Here is an 18,313-nt window from a genome sequence, read left to right on the forward strand (position 1 = left end):
AGGCGGTACGGATCGTAGGCCTTGCGGTTTCTGTCGGGACTGCTCCCCTCTGCTGCTGCTAACAGGCGAGCTGCCACGGTAACAGGGAAACGGGCGGACGTGGCTGCGTGTCGATAAAACTTTACTCACAGACAGAGGTGGTGGGCCGGACTTAGCCTGCAAGCCATAGCTTGCCAAACCGTGCTTTAAGGTAAATGGTCCTTCGGTCTCCTCCCCAGCAGTCACGTCTGACAGACTGGCTGCCTTTTGCTTTCAGGGACGCAGAACGGTAAATCGTAATCGGTTTTTAAACGTGCTGTGTGTGAACCGGCCCGAGTCACCCGGAGAACCCCGTCCTTACTCTAGGGACGTGGCCCTTTTCAGCACAGGGATCACGATTCACCAAGCCAGGAGTTCGAGAATTTTCCAGGCTAGGAAACGGAAGCGGTCTTTCTCCTGGCGCTCGCCGAACACCCCCAGACAGGGTCTCCCGGCCACCCCCGAGGGGGCCTGAGCCCGCCGCGCAGCAGCCCGCGCGCTGACGGTCACACGCCCCCCCCCCCCCCGCCAACGGCCGCAGGGCACGCCGGGAACCAGCCCCCAGAGCCCAGCCCTCCCGCCTCTCACCTGGCTCTTGCCTCGGCGTCGGTAGCTCCTCCTCACCAGGCTCTTGTAGTTCTCGTTCTTCTTGGTCAGGTAGTAATAAAGCACACACTCGGCCACGGTCTGCGGGACACAGAGGGAACAGGCGGCCAGGAGCCAGAGGCCCGGGTTCAAATCCTGCCTCTTCCGCATCCGGCCGCTCACCTCACCTTCTCGGCGGCGTGAAGGGGATGCTGAGCGCGTGTCTGAGAGAGCGGCCGCGAGGACAGAGCCCTCAGGACGGCGCCCGGCACACGGTACACACTGCGGGCGTGTCACCCGGCCCGCCGACCCCCGCCGTCGAGGACGGCGACAACGAGGGGTCGCCTGCCTCCCCAGGCCCTCCGACTCCCAGCTGCATAAACTCAAAGTGTGCCCGAGTCGGGCCTGGGTCTCCCTTCTCTCAGCCCAGCTCCTTCTTCCCCAACCCCCGGGGCCCCGAGTACCCTGTGCTGAGCCCCGTGACCCAGCCGGACTGTAACGTCCCCAAGCGACCCTTCGCCTCTTGGGACGTTTATGAGCGTCTCTGCCTTGGTCTTTTCCACACCACCCTGGGTCTGAACCCTGGAGCCACCTGCTGATTAAGCGACTGGCCCGCCCCGAACCCCACCACCTCTTGCCCAAATGGGACCCGTAAGACGACATCCTCAGCGCAAACAGAATCAGCACGGCCGTGCCTGCCACCTGTGACCACAGGCCACTCCAGGTGACAGCTGGCTGACGCTGGCAGCCGTGACGGACAGGACGTCAGATGTCGCCGTGGTGCTCAGAGCGGGAGCCAAGACTGGGAGCCTCTGGAGGCCGTTCCGTGAGGTGAGGGCCGCTGGGTGCGGAGGCAGGCTGGGCCTCAAGCCCCGGGGCCTCTGCCCCCTCCCAGAATACACGTGGGCAGAGGCTACTGCCCTGGTAAACCTGGCCCACCAACGGGGGCCCGCGCGAGCGTGGAGAAAACCACTGAATCATCGGACGCCAGTATTTGCAAGTCGGGCGACGGGGGTGCCCGACGTGCCCTTGAACGGTTCGGGGGCGCGCCTTCCGCGCCGGACGACAGGGAGCCGGCCCTAAGCAGCAGCTGCCCCCGCAGACGGGCACAGGCTGGCCGGCCCACCGAGCCCCCAGCCGGCCATCGGCCTCGCTCAGAACACGCCTCTCCCCAAAGGCACGGAGCACAGTTGGCAATCCCTGCTTCAGACCCTTCTGGAAGCTCTACTGAAGTCCCGTCCTGAGCTGCCTCTCAGTCAAAATACACCCTAAGGTCTACTCTCCAGTGTAGAGACCCTGATTCCCCGGTTCCCAAGCAATTCTGTTCAATGACAGGCTTCTGAAACCCTCACCTCCATCCCTGAGGAGCCCTGACCTAGAGCCCCCCGGACTGTCCACACCCCCAGCACAGAGCCGTCACGAACTCAGAGGAAGGCTATTTACAGGGCTTGCTTCCCCACGCGCGTTTTTCAGGCACAGAGAGATTTCATCTCCCCGCGTTGCCTCGTCTGCCTCCTCCTATGGCTATCAGCTCATTAAGGGCAGACACTGGGAACAACTGTTCAACTTTAAAATAGCTGCGTGGCTCCTGCCCAGACGGCCCTCCCTCGACTGAAAAGCATGAGGCCTCCAGCAGCTGGGCATGTCGTAGGGCTGGGCGTGGGCAGGTGCCCCCGCCTCTGAAGAACCTGATTCAAGGGAGTGCGGCGTAAAACCCCCCGGGGACAGCAGCCCCAGAAGTCAGCCTTGCTGGACGCCCTTCCCGCTCCGCCCGACGGCACAGGGTCTCATCCGGACCCCGCCCAGCTTCTCCGGGCTCTGCCCAGCCCAACGAAGGGTGCAGAGTGGCAGCCGGGAGTGAAAAGGGGCCCTGCCTTGGGCTGGCTTTGGGGGCGAGCTCGGGTTTGAGCAGCAGCTCTACAGGAATGTTCGTCCCGGCGGGATGAGGACTTACTGGCCACACGCCTGGCTGGCATCCGGGGTGTCGGAAAGCACAGAGCGGCCCTCGGAGGGCCCAACCCCCTGGAAGAACGCCACCCTCGCCTATAAAGCCGTAACTGGGGCGCCAGGCACAGCATGGCTCCCAGAACCTGTGCCCAATCCGCAGGGACGCTCGCTGCCACGTCCGAGGCGCTGGCCGGGGAGGCCGGTGTGCACAGCTCTCCCGGGTTTCTGGGCCTGGTGCTCCGCCTCCTGGGCCAGCAGGGGCGGGGCCTGCGGCTGCTTCTCAGAGGAGGGAGCAGGAGGAGTGAGGGGGGAAGGAGGGGAGGAGGGACAGACAGAGCAAGGGGCAAGCTCTGCGGGCAGGGAGGGAGGGCCCTGGGCGCCAGGGCAAGGGGCCGCCCACCGGAGCGGACCCCGGAGAGGCGCGGAGCGGGCAGGGTGGCCGGGCCGGCGTCTGGGCGTGGGGGCAGCGACTCACCTTCCTCTCCAGGAACGATGCGATCAGGCCGAAGTTCTTGGGGTGCTGCATGAACCTGCGGAAGGAGAAGGGCGGGCGTGAGGCCCGGCCGCGGGGGGCTTCCCGGCTGGGTGGGCGCCGAGCACACGGGCGCCTGCCATCTCCGAGGGCCCGGCTGGACGGGCGACGCCCCACTCGAAGCAATTAAGCCCAGGGGGGTGTGGGAAGGGCGGGCGGGCGAGGGTGAGAGAGGGCGTTCCTTGGAGTGAGTCACTGGTTTTAGCGCCTTTGAAAATATATTTGTTTGTCCTGCTGGAGGCGGCTTCCAGGAAAAATGAGGACACTGCACGCAGCTCTTTGGTGGGGTTCCCCCCCTTGTAAAAAATGCCTTTGTTTCTATCTCCGGCCGGGTCTGGGAAGCTGGGCCTCGCCCGGCCCACGCGGGCCCCCGCAGCCAGGCCACAGGTCAGGCCGAGAACCGCCAGCCTCCCCGGGAGAGCGGGGAGCTGGGGCTCTGCGTGCCCGCGGGGAGGCGGCAAGAAAGGGCTCACGCCGGAGGGGGTGCGGGGTGCTGGCACCCCACCAACGGGCTTCCCGCGAAGCCGGCAGAATTACTGGGAAAGACTCGGCAAGGCTGAAATGTCAGGGCCACGGGAGCAGGCGGGCAGCGGGGGCGGAGATGTGGGTCACGGCCGCGGGGGCCCCAGGGATGCTGGGTGGGGTCCCTGGCCCCGGCCCAGCCTCGGCCTGCCGGTCCCCACAATGCGCCACTAGCCACGCAGCCTCCTCCGGGGAGAGAAGGAGCCACTGGCGAGGCGGGGGCCCCGGGTCCCACGAGGGAGCCCGGGCCAGCGCCCGGTGCTCTCCCGCCAGGCCCTCCAGATGGCTGGGCGGGAGGCCAGCGGGCCCCTCCCCTGCTCCCCAACCAGACACCGGAGAATCCGGAACGGCCTCTTCTCTCTTCCAGGAGGAAGCCAAGAGTCAGAGTGGCAGGCCTCCCCGCCTGGGATCCTGCCTCAGGCAGCTTGCAAAGCTGGAGCCAGCCTAACGCCCTTCTTTTCCAGACAGAGTCCCCTTCCCCTCCCTCTCCCTGCCCCAGTGACATTTCCTTCCCACCTAGATCCCTTCCTCGGAGTTTCCCCTAGGAGAGACGGAGTCCCAGGAGATCAGGTGTCAATCCTGGGAACCCCCTAGCTCACCTCTCCCACCGCCCTCCAACCTGCACCTGTATCCATATCTTCCGCCAACGATTACCGAGAACTTCCTGCACACTGGGCACCTCTCGGCAGCTAAACAAGGGAAGCACCGTTGCTATACCCACTTTGCAGATGTGGAAACTGAGGCTCAGAGAAGCGGCGCGGCTGCTGGGGGTGACAAAGCCTGTCAGCGGTGGGGCTCTAGGCCACTGCGCGTGACTTCCGGAGGCCCGAGAGCCATCAGTCCTGCACTGACAACCTTGACCGAGACCACTCTCCCGGAAGGACACGTGGCACCAAGCGGAGGCTCAGCAGACAGCAGCCCAGCCCGGGTGCCCCACTCTTCTGAATTAACAATGAAATCATTAGGTGAGACGAGCAAACGTGAACTCTCCAGAAAGAATGAAACACAGAAAACACCCCAGAAGCACCTCTCTTTTGTTTGTCTGTTCGTTTTAAAGAAAGCGTAAATAAATAAACACATCAAAGGTGCAGGGGGAATTTAAACACCTAACGTGGCGGTAAGTGCTAACATCCGTGCCTGTGGTCCGTCACTGGTTTAAAATGAGACGACAGGGTACCCGCGGGACCTGACTGTGGCACGACCACATCTGTGGTTGTGAGGACTTAGAAACGAGCCACCGAGGCACGGAGTTTTCTGCCTCTTAGCACTCAACCCCAAAAGCCCCTGGGCCCTGCTCCCCGCGGTGCTGAGGCTGTGCTAGGCACTCGGGCCCTCCTTCAACCGTCCCTCTAGTTTCACGGATGTTTTAGAATTTCCATCATCAAAAGCTAGTCCAGAAAATACAGTCTCCTGCCACGACCCTCATCAGTCACTCCTCCTGCACCTCCCCGTTCTGGTGCGGCCACATCACCCCTGCACTGCCCACCACCCAGAATCATCACTGCCCCAGGGCCCCCCCAGGCACTTTGGGCCACCTGACCCCGCAAAGGGCAGAGACAGCCCCAGGCCCCGGCCGGCCCCACGGCAGGTGGCTGCAGAACGTGGTCGCGTCCCCTGGCCACGAGGCCTTCTCTGGAGGCAGAATCTGTTTCCGACACCCCCTTCTGGCCAAGCGTGGAGTCCTCCGCCCGTGCCTGAGTTTCCCGCCCGCTCAGCTCACGGGGCTCTCTGCCCGGCACGTGGGTCCACGGGTCCATGGGATACAACTTCTGAGTTTAGTGGAGGGGATGAGGATTTTATCCACCTACCAGCTCCTCACCTGTCTCCCCCAAACACTCGGGTCGTTCTGTTCTTTTCGTTTTGGAAACCCCAGGCCTCATCTGTTGGCATTCAACTCCTGCCTCTGCTCTCCAAAGCTCTCCGGCTCCCTGGCCCCCTCCCGCTCCCCAATGAGCCTCTTCACCGCAGCTGAGCCCTTGCCCTGGAGCTGGGGGAGTCTGAGTCCCTCTGTCCACCTTCCGTCCTCCACCGTTTGTGAGCTGTGTGGCCCTCCTTAAGTGTCTTCCCCTCTCTGAGCCTCTGTTTCCTAACCTGTGTAATGACGATGGCTTGATGATGCTCTTATGAGGCATAAGAGGCACAAACACACAAAACCCCTGAAAACACATCTGCACGGTGTCTGGGAAGGAACACGTGCTCAACGAACAGCCGCTTTCAAAATGACACCAAAGGGCCATCGGCCAGCCACATACCCCTACCCTCCGGCCCAACCTCCGAGATCCTCTGGCCTCGTCCTCCCCACCCACAGAGCCCAGTTTCACATAAGGCTGCCCTGGACACTTTGTACCGGGCTGAACAGCGTCCCCCGAATTTCACGTCCACCCAGACCCTCCCAATGTGACCGGATTTGGAAAGGAGTTCTCTAAGGAAGCAACCAGTTAAGACGGGTCACACGGGAGTAGGGTGGGCCCTGTATCCGACACGGCCGGGGTCTTTACAGAAAAGGCAGACACAGACAGACACACGGGAAAGACCACGTGAAGACAGAGGCAGAGAGGGAGCGACGTGCGCACAAGCCACGGGAGGAGGAAGGTGGCCGGGAGCCCCCGAGGCCGGGGGAGGGGCAGGGGGCCGCCTCCCTCAGAGCCTCCGGGAGGAACCAACCCTGATCAAGGACGCCTTGATCTTGGACTTGTGGCCTCCGGCGCTGGAGTGGGGACAAACTTCCTGTTGCCGCCAGCTACCCGGCCGTGGTCCCTTGTCACAGCGGCCCCAGGGAGCCCGTCCGCGCCTCACCAGGTAGTGCTTCCCGGGACAGGAGAGGGAGGAGGGGTCCGCGGAGGCCCACGGCCGGCCAGGGGCCACTCACTTCTCCCGGAAGGTCTCCTTCTCCTGCTCGCTCCACATGTTCATGACCTGGCGGTCCTTGTACACCTTCATGGGGTCGTCCATGAGCCCGTTCATGTTGATGAACTTGATGCGCTGCTGGTCAGCGTCGTAGAGCATCGGCGGGATCACGGCCAGCTGGCGCATCTGCTTCTCCAGGTTCTGGAGGGAGGACAGGGCAGGGGGGCCCGGCTCAGAGGGCTCCAGGGGGGTGGCCCGGGGACAGGGCGGGGGAGGGGCGGGAGGGGCCCTGCCAGCGAGGGGGGCCCGGGGGTGGGGCCGGGTGGGGGGAGCCCAGGTGGGGAGGGGGGCCCAGGTGGGGGAGGGGGGCCCAGGTGAAGGTGCCAGCGTCCCCAACAAGGGCGGGGGAAGGCGGAGCCAGAGACAGAGGGAAGGATGAGTTAAAAATAATAACAAGCCATGCCGGCGGAGGAAGAATTTAAAGGCAGCCCCGGACAGGTTTATGGTGGACGGGGCTGTAAATTAAACGCGGAGCACAGCAGCCGCCTTATCTGCAGCAAGAAGGGGGCAATGAATCTTCTCTTTGGAAATGCAACTGCCGTAAAACACGACAGGAAAGATGTTCAGCCAGCTGGGCCAAACCAGCTCAGGAGACGGGCCTGGCCATCCAGGCTCCGAGGGCACACGGGACAGGGAGAGGGGCTGGGGGGGGGGGGGGGGCACGGACCCACCCCCTGCCCGCCACCCTCCCCAGCCCTGGCATCGGCTTGGGATCCAGCCCGCCAGCCCCGTGCGGGCAGGAGTCGGGCGGGCTCGCTCATGACGCATCGGGATGGCTGTTAAGAGGCTCCGAGCCACCACTCGGCTGGGCTCATTTCCCCAAATCTCTGCAGCCAGCCCATTACCGGCGATTAATTACCCATCTGAGGAGGCAGGCGAGGGCCCAGCACGGCCAAGGTCAGCGAGTTCAAAGGATCCGCTGCCCAGCATCCCACAGCCAACCTCTCCTTCAACATCTGGAATCCCAGCAGGGGCACACAGCCCTGCGCCCGGCCCAGGAGGACCCCGCCCCCCCGGAGGCCTGAGGCTGCCAGCACTTGGCACAGCCCTCCAGAACTACCATCTCGCCCGCCATCCTCCCAGAGGGGCACGGATGGAGGACCACGGCATGGTCACTGCACACCGTGACTGTGGAAAGCTTCCCGAAGGATAGGGCGTCTCTCCTCCCACCCGGCCCCCTCCTTCCGGCCCTCCCAGGGAGTCTCTGCCCTGAATTCCCCCTCTGACCACCCACCCCAAAGGCCACCCCCTCAACAGCCTCAGGAGGCCGGTGGCCAGGACCTGGGGAAGCAGGCCTCTGGGCTGGGGGCTGGGGACGGGAACACTGCATCAAACTGCGATGCCCCTCGCCCTTGGCCTTCAGGCGGGAAACACTGGGGAGAGGGCCCCCCGCCCTCCTCTTGCTTCCGGGGCAAAGTGGACCCAGGTCCGCACCCCTGCGGGATGTGCACGTGGCCACAGATAGCATCCGCGGGACGGGAGCCACAGCAAGCCCGCAGGCGTGACTGTGGACAAAGGCTCTCCGAGTTCTGCTTTCTGAGGACCGAATGGCGTCCGCAATAGGGACGTACCATGTGAAGGCACTTTTGTCATTTTTTCTTTAAGTTTTATTTATTTACTTAGAGACAGAGAGAAAGAGCAGGAGCAGGGGAGAGGCAGTGAGAGGGGGAGGGCAGCGCGGAGCCCGATGTAGGGGCTCAAACTCTCAAACCGTGAGACCACGACCCGAGCCGAAGTTGGACGCTCCACCGAATGAGCCGCTCCGGAGCCCCGCCCCCGCCCGCCACGTGAAGTTTTAAAAGGAAGGTCTCTCTTCGTGGCCAGACAGTCTGAATTACCCACATCAGAATCACGTGGGTAACCTGGTAAAAGCTCAGAGTCCTGGGCTCCACCCCAGATCAGCTAAATCAGAGCCTCCGGGGGTAGGGCCTAGAGATCTCCAGTTCATACGGGGTGCCTGTCCCCCAGGACTCCTAAGTCTATGGCACAGGAGAATCGGCAGCCAGGGCAGAGCTGCCCAGAAGCCACCTGCCCCGTCCAGCGTGGGAGCGACCAACCCACGGAGCTGCCCGGCCCCGAACGTGTGGCGCATGTGACCAAGGAACCGAAGGTTCGCTTCTATTTCTTTTCAGTTAACGTCGATGTAAATCGCCACGTGCCGCTGGGGGCTGCCACAACGAACCGCAGCCACACTCCCCTCCTTCCACGAGACTCCCTCGTGTCCACCGTGTTGTTGGGAACAAGCAGGGTGGGGGCCTGGCACGTTAGAAGCTTGGCCCCCAAGACCCGGAAGGGACCAGGTGGCTACCAACAACACTTCCCCAGGGCAAATGCCTCGTCTCCCTGCTTCCTGACCATCTCTGGGCCCCCAGACCACGGCCGGGGTCACCCAGGCTGAGTTCGGGTTGTCCAGCCCCCCTCTTCCCCCCAGGGAACAAGGAGAGCGTGCTCACGCTGGCAGGGCTGGGGGTCCGGCCTGGTGCACGGTCAGCGTGCTGGGAACTGTCCACCCGCCCCCAGTCTGGGCACCGAGAGGCTGGCCTAGAAACCACAGTCTTCAGGCACCCCTGCCTCTGGCTTCCGGTTGGGCTCAGCCACTGGGAGGCACCGGGAGGCGCAAGAGGCAGGGGTACTCGTCCCCCAGCCCCCCTCCGCTGTGGCCCTCCTGGCCACGTCCTGCCAGATGGCCACAGCCCAGCGGCACGCCTTTCTCGGCTCGACCTTCGGGCAGGAGGCAGGCGATGGACGGCCACTCCCGCCGGGCCTCAATGCCCTGCGCCGGTTCTGCCCACGCTTCAGGGACAAGCCCCTCGATTTCAGCCACTGGGTGAGTTCTGCTTCCTGCCAGGACGCTCCCACGCGTGGGGGTTGGGGGAGTGAAGCCGAGGCCAGGGTCACGGCCACGCTCTTACCTCCTGCTCGGAGAGGCCATCGATGATCTCGGACACCTCGTGCTCGCTGCGGGCGGCCGACATGGAAAGCCCGCTGCCCCGCTGGCCCACCCTGCTGGAGACCAAAGGGACACCCTCAGGACCAGGCCGGCGGCAGCGGGGGCCCGGCTGGCACCACGGCGCGGACCGAGCCCACAACTTCCCCAGGCGCAGGGCAGAGTGTAGGCGGCAGGGAGGGAGGCGGAAAGGGGCCAGGCCTCCCATGCCCACAGGGACCGCCGCAGGCTGGGGGCGCTCGGACCCAGGAATACCCGAGGCGCTCGGTCCCGCCCTCTCCTCAGATGCCCCAGAAGCCCAGCCCACAGATCCACGTGTGTGGATCTTTGCCTCGGTTCCCTCCCTGGTCACACCCGGCTCTCAGGCCTAGAGGGAGGCACCGGTGAGACGTGGACACGAGCGTCCAGGAGGCCCGGAAGGGGCACTGTCACTGCCCGCTGCCCGTCACCTCTCTGCGTAACAGCAAAAGCACAGCCACACACCCCCAGGCAACCTACTGTGCGCCGGGCCCTCCCTCCCACGCAGCCCTCCCGACCACCAGGGGAGACGGACAAGCACCCTGACCTGGCCGCAAAGCCAGGCGGGGGGGTCCCCTGGCCTTCGATCCACACCCAGCCTCTCAGGCTCTGCTGCCCTCAGGGGCCACGCGGCCCACGTGAAGGAACCCAGCTGGGTGGTACCAGCCCGTGGCACGCAGGAAGGACAGCTTGCCCCGCCAAAACGTGTCTCAGTTTCTAATCAGCACAAGGCCAAGCACGCTCCGAGCCACGCATCCGGGGGCCCGATACGGCCCCTGCATCGCCGGTTTGAGCCCTTGCTGCGCTCGCTGTTTCACACCAGCCCGGGCTCTTCCTGACCCAGGCCCCTGAGGTATCTCGAAGGAACAGAGGCGGTGGGCGGGGTGGGGGGAGGAGGGTCGGGCTCAGCCCAGGCTCACCTCTGCATGCGCTCCTGCAGCTCGCGCTGCTTGCGGATCTCGGGGAACTGCTTCTCGTAGTACTCGCGCACCTTGCTCTCCTTGGCCCGCCGCCGGGGGTTGCTCTCGATGCGCTCCACCTTCTTCTCCCAGGCCTCCATGAGCTGGTCATAGCGCTGGCAGAACTTCTGCTCCTGGGGGAGCACAGCGCGGGAGCACCGCTTAGCTCCCCAGCTTAGCGGCTGGTCCTCCCCTAGGCGCCAGGCCCCGGCTCGTGGCTCCGTGCTCCCCGCCGGCGCTGCACGCGGGCACGCACGCTCACGCGGGCACACAGAGACAGGCTGAGATGCAGACACACACACAGTCACGCGCGGGAGCACGCGAAGACCCGGGCAGTCCCGGGCCCCAAGAAAACGCACAGGCTTCCCTGAGCACCTGGCTGCCTCTTTCCCTGGGGGACGGGCCACCGGCCTGGCCTCCTTCTAGAAATGCCTCGTCCGATGCGAAAGCCACCAGCTACAAGCGGCTAACTTCAAATCACATTACGTAGCACTTAAAATTCCGGCCCCGGTCCCCCAGACACGTTCGTCACGTGGCAAAGGGCTACAGCACTCGCAGGGACCACTCCCACCACGGAAGGAAGTTACGTGGGACCGTGAGGCTCTGGGGGTGTCTGTCAGGTTTGGGGCGGCCCCTAGAAAGCATCCCCTTTCTGGAAAGTTCCCCATTCCCTGGCCTCAAGCTCAGCCGTGGTCCCGGGTCCAGGGAGTCATCGTGAAAGTCCCGAGCAGCATCCACGGAGGGGCCTCCGCCGTCTCTCCCAGACAAGGAAGTCCCTCTCTGCGTCTACCCACAGTGCCGCTCGCCGCGTGTCCTCAGAGAAAAGACCCCCGCCCAGGCAGGAGCATAGCTGCCCGGCTTCCACATCTCCAAGGTGACCTGGGTCTCGAGCAGGGGGGCAGCGATAAGCCGCCCGTAAGACCCCAACCTCCCGGTCTCTAACAGCTGTGCGGGACAGATGGCACGGTCCAGGAGTCTCGCCTGAACGCCCTCTCGATGCCTCCCTCGTCCTCGTGACCGGACACCTCGCCCCACCCCGTATTCCAGCCCGACTCAGGCAACCCGCGACCTTGGTCTTTGGCAGACCCGGCAGCGCGGGAGTCCCCGGGCGGTGGTCAGGCGGGCTTCTAGGGGGGAGAGCCTGCCCCCCCCCCCCCGCGACCCCACGACCGCGCTGGAGAGGAGGACGCGGTTCCGGCGGCAGACGAAGGCCACGCCGCTTGGGGCGCTGTGGTGCGGAGAGCCCCCGCGGGACACGGAGAGCCACGCCTCAGTCTGACGGAGCGGGAGGAGGCGCCGCGGAGACCCAGCCAGCAGAGGAAGACCACGCAGTTACCGGGAAAGACGGGCAGGGTCTGGGCCCGCTCACGGGGGGCCTCGGGACCGTGCCCCGTGTGGGAGACGGCAGCACCTCCGACCCCGGGGACGCGACCGCCGCGTGGGGCCCCCGCGAGGTGGACCCGCCGCCCAGAGCAGGAAGCAAACTCGCCCCACGCTCGGGCTCAGGCTCACGGCGGAGAGGCCGGGGCAGAGCCGGGCACAAGTCTCCGCGGAGGCCCGGGAGCAGGGCCGCCTGGGATCCCGGCAGGAGCAGCGGACGGTTACGCTGATGACGCCCGACGCCACCGCCTTCCTCTTGCCGCGGGTGCGCTCGGTGTCATGCCCAAGAACCCGCTGGCAAACCCGAGGTCACCGAGAGGCCCCGCCGTGTTTTTCCGGACAAATCTACGGTTTTGGCTCTTGCACGGGGGGGCCTTCAACGGACTGCGAATTAGCCTCTTTCCGTCGGGGCTGGGAGTGGGGTCCAGCCCCACCGTGTGTGAAGAGCCCACCCCCTCTCGCTGACTGCATCTGGCCTCCCGTCAAAAACCACCTGCCCACGGGCGTGAGGCCTTCTTCCCTCCTGCTCCACTGCTCTCCGGGTCTGTCCTTGTGCCACGACCACACTGCTCTGATTGCTGTAACTTTGTGATGCGTTTTGAAACCCGAGGTGACTCCCGCGGTTGTTCCCGGCCGTGCTTTTTCAGGATCGTTTGGGCTCTTCGAGGCCCCGGCGGTCCCACGCAGGTCTCGTTCTGAGCACCCACCGCCCGCCATGCGCCACCCTGATGAGCACGCTGTGCGAACGAAGCCTGTTGCTCAAGGGCCCGAGGAGGTGGGTGTTAATATCTTCACCGAACGGAGGAGTAAACTGAGGCCAGAAGCGGAGTGCTTTGCCCCAGATGATCAGCGGAGCCAAGTTTGAGACCCTCCTGCCCTGCCAGGCGGGACTTGATGAGAAATGGGGTTCCCTGACAACCGGGGAACCCAGGCTTCGGCCACGGGACGGGGAAAGAAGGGTGCCGTCGGAGAAGGGCAGCTGGAGCCCGCTGCCCAGGGCAGCCGTGTTCCTCCGACCTCGGGGAGGGCACATCCTCGCACAGGGCCCCCGCAGGGCTCATGCTCTCCACACTGGCTGTGCTGAGCGCCGGGGCTCCCGCCCTACCCGCCTCATGTTGGTGAGGGTTGAGGGTGACGACCGACAGCTGTCCCCCCACCCGACCCCGTCCTGCTCAGCCTCGGGCCGCGTAAGCAAGTCACTGATGCGGGGCGGCTCCAGGAAAAGCCCAGACTCAGAAAACGGGGAACTCAGAGGTGCAGGGACGTGGGAGAGGTGAGCAAACCTTCAGCCACGTAAATGACAAGGAGAGTGGGGACAAGTCGGGGGAAAGCGGAAAGGCAGACTGTGCGGAAAACAGGCTGGTGCCCTCTGTGGTGGCTGAAAGGTGACCCCCAGAATCTACACATAACTTGACCTTATTAAAAAAGGAACCCGAGACAAGGTCATCCCAGGTTAGGGAGAGCTCTAAATCACATAATCGGGTGTCCATGTGAGAGAAGGAAAGGAGACATGACCCTGCGGAAACAGAGGCAGAGACCGCAGGGACCTGGGCCCCCGAGGCTGGGAGAGGCAGCTGGGATCCCCCCTAGAGCCCCCGGCCGGAACACGGTTCTGCCCACACCGTGACTTCGGACTCCTGGCCTCCGGAGCTGGGGGAGCACGCCGTTCCGTTGTCTTCGGCTGCCTATCTGTGGGAGTCTGTTACAGCAGCCTGAGGACACAGGGCTCCCTCCACGCTGGGCCCACCTCCTGCCTGACCCATCCCGCACGGCCACCACACTGTCACACGCGCCCCCTTCGCCAGGAGCCACAAGCACGCACCTCGATCCTCCCTGCACCCCACCCCATTTCACACAGCATGAGGGGCGAGGCTCAGGGCGAGACCCCGCTCCCCAGATACACGGCAGGCCCCGGTGGATGGGCTCGAACTCGGGGCCCTGTGCTGAGCACAGCCTCACCGCCACCCCACCCACTGGTAGGGCCTCCCACGGGGTCGCACTCAGCTTCCCAGGGAAGGGCAGCGTGGGCAGCTGACTCGTGGTCCTTGGAACCTCTAAGGAGTGGGGGCTCCGTGATCTGAGGGGGGCCGGCTCATGGTGGGGGCGGGGCGTGCAGGTCAGAGGCCTGGGGGAGCCATCTGGACCAAACCCCTCTGCGTCCCTGCTGAAAACAACGCATCAGGGGCTCTGGGCTCCTTACAGAAGAACAGGAACGGGGGTGGGGGGGGGGGGGGGGAAGGGAGGCGTGGGGCGCCCAGGCAACTCAGTCAATTAAGCGTCCAACTCTTGATTTCAGCTCAGGTCATGATCTCAGGATTCGTGGGATCGAGCCCTGTGTCAGGCTCCTCTCTCGATAACATGGAGACTGCCTGGGATTCTCTCTCCCCCTCTCTCTGCCCCTCCCCCCTCCCATTCTTGCTCTCAGAGTAAGTAAGTAAATGTTACCCAAAAAAGAACAGGCTCATTCCAAACGCCCTCCCGCTGAACACAGGGGCCTCTGGACATGGGCTCAGCCCGGCCTCAGAGCCACCCGAGTTTCTTACCAGTCTCCGGCTGCTCTATTTTTAAATAAGCACTCTCCCCACCCCACGCTCGAGGGGCCCCCAAGTGACCACAGCAAAAACTCTTCACCCTGTCCAAAACGAACCCCACCCCCAGACAGGGCGACTGGGGCTCTAAGTGTGGCCACGGCTGGAAGATCACAGGGAACCCTGTCCGTTCTTGGGGGTGGTGACGACAGAACTTCCTGTCCTTCAGGAGACAGATGTGGAGGTGCCCAGGAGAGGGGTCCAGGTGTCGGCACCTGCTTCCCACCCATTCAACACAACTACGGTCAAGGTTCATACTCGTGCGCACACGCACGCAGCAAAGGAACTGTGATCGATTCTACGTGGTGTTCGTTGTATTTGTCAGATCTCCTATTCGAAAATTCTCAAAATAAAGACTTCATGTTGTTCACTATGTACTTAGAAGAGTAAATTAAGGGTCCCATTGGGTTTAGAATAAAATCTGAATGTTCCATCCTGGTCGAAGGCGAGTGTTTCTAGGTGATCTGGCTCCCACACCATTTACATCAACCGCGGCCCCCAACTCACGAACTGCACTCCAGACTTACCTACTACATGCTGTCCCAGCCTACCCAAGCTGGTTCTGACCTCAGGGCCTTTGCACTTGCTGTGCCCTCTGCCTGACACTCTGGATTTCCACACAGCTGGTCCTTCCTCGTCATTCCCATTCAGTACTGAGGTCACCACCCAGGACATGCAGGCTATCCCCAACCCACCCCGTCCTTCCACGTGGCCCTTCTCTCTCCGTCTCCTCTGCCCACCCCTGTGCCGGGCTCTCAGCAGGTCCTCGCTGCACATTTACCTCGATGAATAAGAAGGGACACCCGCTTTCAAGAATCCCGCCCACCCCCCGTCTGGTCACCATCCAGACAATCTGGGGATCTGAGGAACATGAGAAAGGAGAGGCTGGGAAGTCTCACCCCATGGGCCCCTGGGGTCCAGAACGCCACTTGCCAGCTTCCCAGCCACCCAGCACCTGCGCCAGAAGGGTCTCCTCTCTTTGGGGACCTAACTGAGGTCTGGGGCCAGCACAGGGTGGGTTCAGAAACTGGTTCAGAGGGACCATGCCATCAAGTGGTCCAATCAGAGCCTTGGTGAGATGGTCTGAGACAGGACAGCTCTCTCTCTGGGCTTAGAAAACTCAGATCTGCTGTAGGCATTCAGGTCCCACAAAGAAACCCGTCTGTCGATGTACTAACACACAGAGTTGGGGAGAAAAAAACACATAGAAGTGAAGGTGAAACTTGATCGACCCACTCCTGAACTCCACCCACGGCCTTTCTCAGCTACAAATTTCTGTGCCGTTTAAGCCCATGTGAGCCAGCTCTTCCCACACGGCGGAGTGACTCCCCCTCCATCACTGCCCTCCCCGCCCCCACCGTGCATCAGTGATGTAAACAGGCACCCGAACCACAACAGCACGTGTCCTCACACACGCTCTCCCTGCCTTGGGCCTGCTTCCCAGAGGAGACGCCAGAGCGCGGCATGATGCAGGGGTGGCGCCCCCGTCCGTTCTGATGCAGCCACCCCCCTCCCCCCGCCTTCCAACAAGCCTCTCTCTTCCTGCCTGGAAAGGAGGGTCCTCTGACAAGGAACCGCTCTTCCGGGCCAACATGCTGCCTTCTCCCCTTCCAGGCTGGAAAAGGAGCGGCAGAATTCCCGGCCCCAGGCCTCCTTGGGCAGCTGAGCCCCGCGGCCCCGACGTCACCAAAGCAGCTGCTCCCTTTTCCCGTGTCGCCGCTGTCCCTGGCCTCTGTCCACGGCCCGGACACACAGCGATGAGACAGCTGCAGACCAGGAGGTCCCGGTGGGCATGGCCTGAAGTGGCCCAGACTCTCCAGGAAGCCTGGCCCAGGGGAGCGACCGGGGAGATTCCAGGGATGGCTTACCCATTGTTTCCGAGCGTGGTTCCTCCTCTTGAAGTACAAGATTAACTTTTTCCGCATCGCCTGGTTTCTAGGCAGGAGCAAAACAGCAATGGTCAGTACGCAGGGTTTCGATATTTCGTCCTTCGCTGAGCTGTTTCCTGAAAGCAAGCCCTGAGTGTGCCCCTTTACTGGTCCTCGGGGGGCTAAGAGACACCTGTAGCCCCCCAGAGGGAGCCGTGCACTGCCAGAGTGCATCCTCCCTCTCTCCCCGAGGTGCCCTCGTCCACCTTTAGGCTGAGCCCGGCATGCAGAAGGGTCCCGAGGGCGGGCGGGGTGTCAGCGCTCCCCGCCCCCCCCACCCCCCGCACCCAGGATCCCTCCTGGAAAACCGGCCACAGAGAAACATCCACGGGCTCAGACTGGGAACGCGGGCAGGAGAGACCAGGACCCCAAGACCTGTGGCCACACGGAGACAGCCGTCCCCTGGGCTGGCTCCTGGGACAGTGGAGGTCACCCGAGCAGGGCGGCACAGGCTGGTGGCCACCGGAGAGGCGGGACCCCTCAGGAAGCCCCCTTCCTTCAGCCCCTCCCCACGGCCTCCCTACACAAGCGAGTGCTGCCGCGGACAGCCGGTGGGCCTGGGGCTCAGGCGGGCCTGGGGGCGACCCTGGACGTGCTCACCCCGATCTGGGTGTGGCAGCGGCCTCCCCGGGGAGGGCTGCTCCTTCCTCCTCGTGTTCCCAGGAGCGACCCAACCCCACGCAAAGGTTGCAAACAGTGCCCCCGCCGGCCTCCGGGAGATTCCCGAGCCACCCAGCACCCCAACCTCAGGAGAAGGAGCAAGGTGGTGGGAGTCCCCAGGCCCTGACAGACGGGCACAGCTCCCCGAACACACAACTCACAGGGGCCGAAGGGCCCGGAACCAATCGGACACAGGGACCCCAGGGAGGGTCACTGTCTGCCTCCAGGCCCCCGCCGCCTCAGAGGCCCCACCGCCAGGCCCAGCTGTCCTCTGGGTCTGCCACCATGCCTCTGTCCCAGGCCGAACAACGTCCCCCGTCCCCACGGCTCGACGCGGATCTCCAGCAGGAAGTCGGCATCCTCAGTACCGGGGCTCAAGTCCAGGGCCCCTAACGCGCCTGCACGTTCCCTCTTAACAAGGACGGGGAGGCCACAGCGAGCATGTGGGCAGCACCCCCTGTCCGGAACCCCCGGCCCCAGCAGGACTCAGAGCCCCCAGGGACCCTCGTGGAAGTGGCATGGGTCCCTGGCTCCCAGGGTCACTCGCGCCTCGCGTCACCCGGGGCCTCCCCACCCTGAGGCCTCGCCGCTGACCTCAGCCTCCCCTGCCCTGTGCCCGTCAGGGTGGGCACTGGGGGGCCTCAGTCACACAGGCTGAGACCACAGCACTTCGTTCTGCGACGAGGAACATAAGTGATCTCAGCCTCAACTTCCTCATCTGAAAAAGGGGCACAGTAAGATCACGTTCTCATCTCCTCGGTCACTCAGCAAGTGTTTACTGAGCACCTACTGCATGTAGGTACTGTTCCGGGCACTGGGGACACAGCCTTGAGCAAGGCAGAGTCCCCAGACATCACAGAGGGGACGCTGAGAGGCGTCACACAGACAGTAAGCAAGATAATCCAGATAATCCTGATGCAGAAACCGAAATGGGGTGGGGGGGGGGGAGCGACTGGGTGGCAGGGGAGGGGACAGCTGTTTCAGCTTCGGTGGTGCAGAAAAGTCTCTCGGGGATGGCCCTAAGCCGAGATCTAGAGCAGCAGAAGGACCCTGCGGTGGAAAGAACCAGAGGGCAGGGCGCTCCAGGCAGAGGGCGCTGCAAAGGCCCTGAGGTGGAAACAAATTCAGGGAACTTGAAGAACAGACAAAAGAAAGCCCGCGTGGCTGGAGAGCCCTGGGGAGGGAGGGAGGGGAAGGGAGGAGAGGAGCGGAGCCGACAAGGCCGAGAAGCAGGGAGGGCCCAGAACAGCGAGCCGCGTAGCACGGAGGTCTCCGCTCCTAACACGATTCTCTAACAACAACAAAAAAGCCGGCGGGTTCGA

At 63.8% G+C, this 18,313-nt stretch overlaps 1 protein-coding gene across 8 annotated transcripts in view; it reads right to left on the reverse strand.

Annotated features, from left to right (window-relative positions):
- LOC125915025 (nuclear receptor corepressor 2-like) overlaps positions 1–18,313 on the reverse strand; it is a 125,092-nt gene that overhangs the window by 42,111 nt on the left and 64,668 nt on the right. For 6 of the 8 annotated variants that reach the window (XM_049620652.1, XM_049620651.1, XM_049620647.1 and 3 more), the window contains exons 9-14: positions 16,272–16,338; positions 10,397–10,569; positions 9,424–9,517; positions 6,474–6,652; positions 3,026–3,080; positions 607–705 (exon numbers count right to left, since the gene is read on the reverse strand). In XM_049620652.1, coding sequence (XP_049476609.1) covers positions 607–705; positions 3,026–3,080; positions 6,474–6,652; positions 9,424–9,517; positions 10,397–10,569; positions 16,272–16,338 — 667 coding nt within the window. The remainder of the gene's footprint in view (positions 1–606; positions 706–3,025; positions 3,081–6,473; positions 6,653–9,423; positions 9,518–10,396; positions 10,570–16,271; positions 16,339–18,313) is intronic. The other 2 variants (XM_049620649.1, XM_049620655.1) reach the window with 1 other exon arrangement.

This window comes from Panthera uncia (genome assembly GCF_023721935.1).
Source record: "Panthera uncia isolate 11264 chromosome D3 unlocalized genomic scaffold, Puncia_PCG_1.0 HiC_scaffold_9, whole genome shotgun sequence".
Classification (NCBI taxonomy): Eukaryota; Metazoa; Chordata; class Mammalia; order Carnivora; family Felidae; genus Panthera; species Panthera uncia.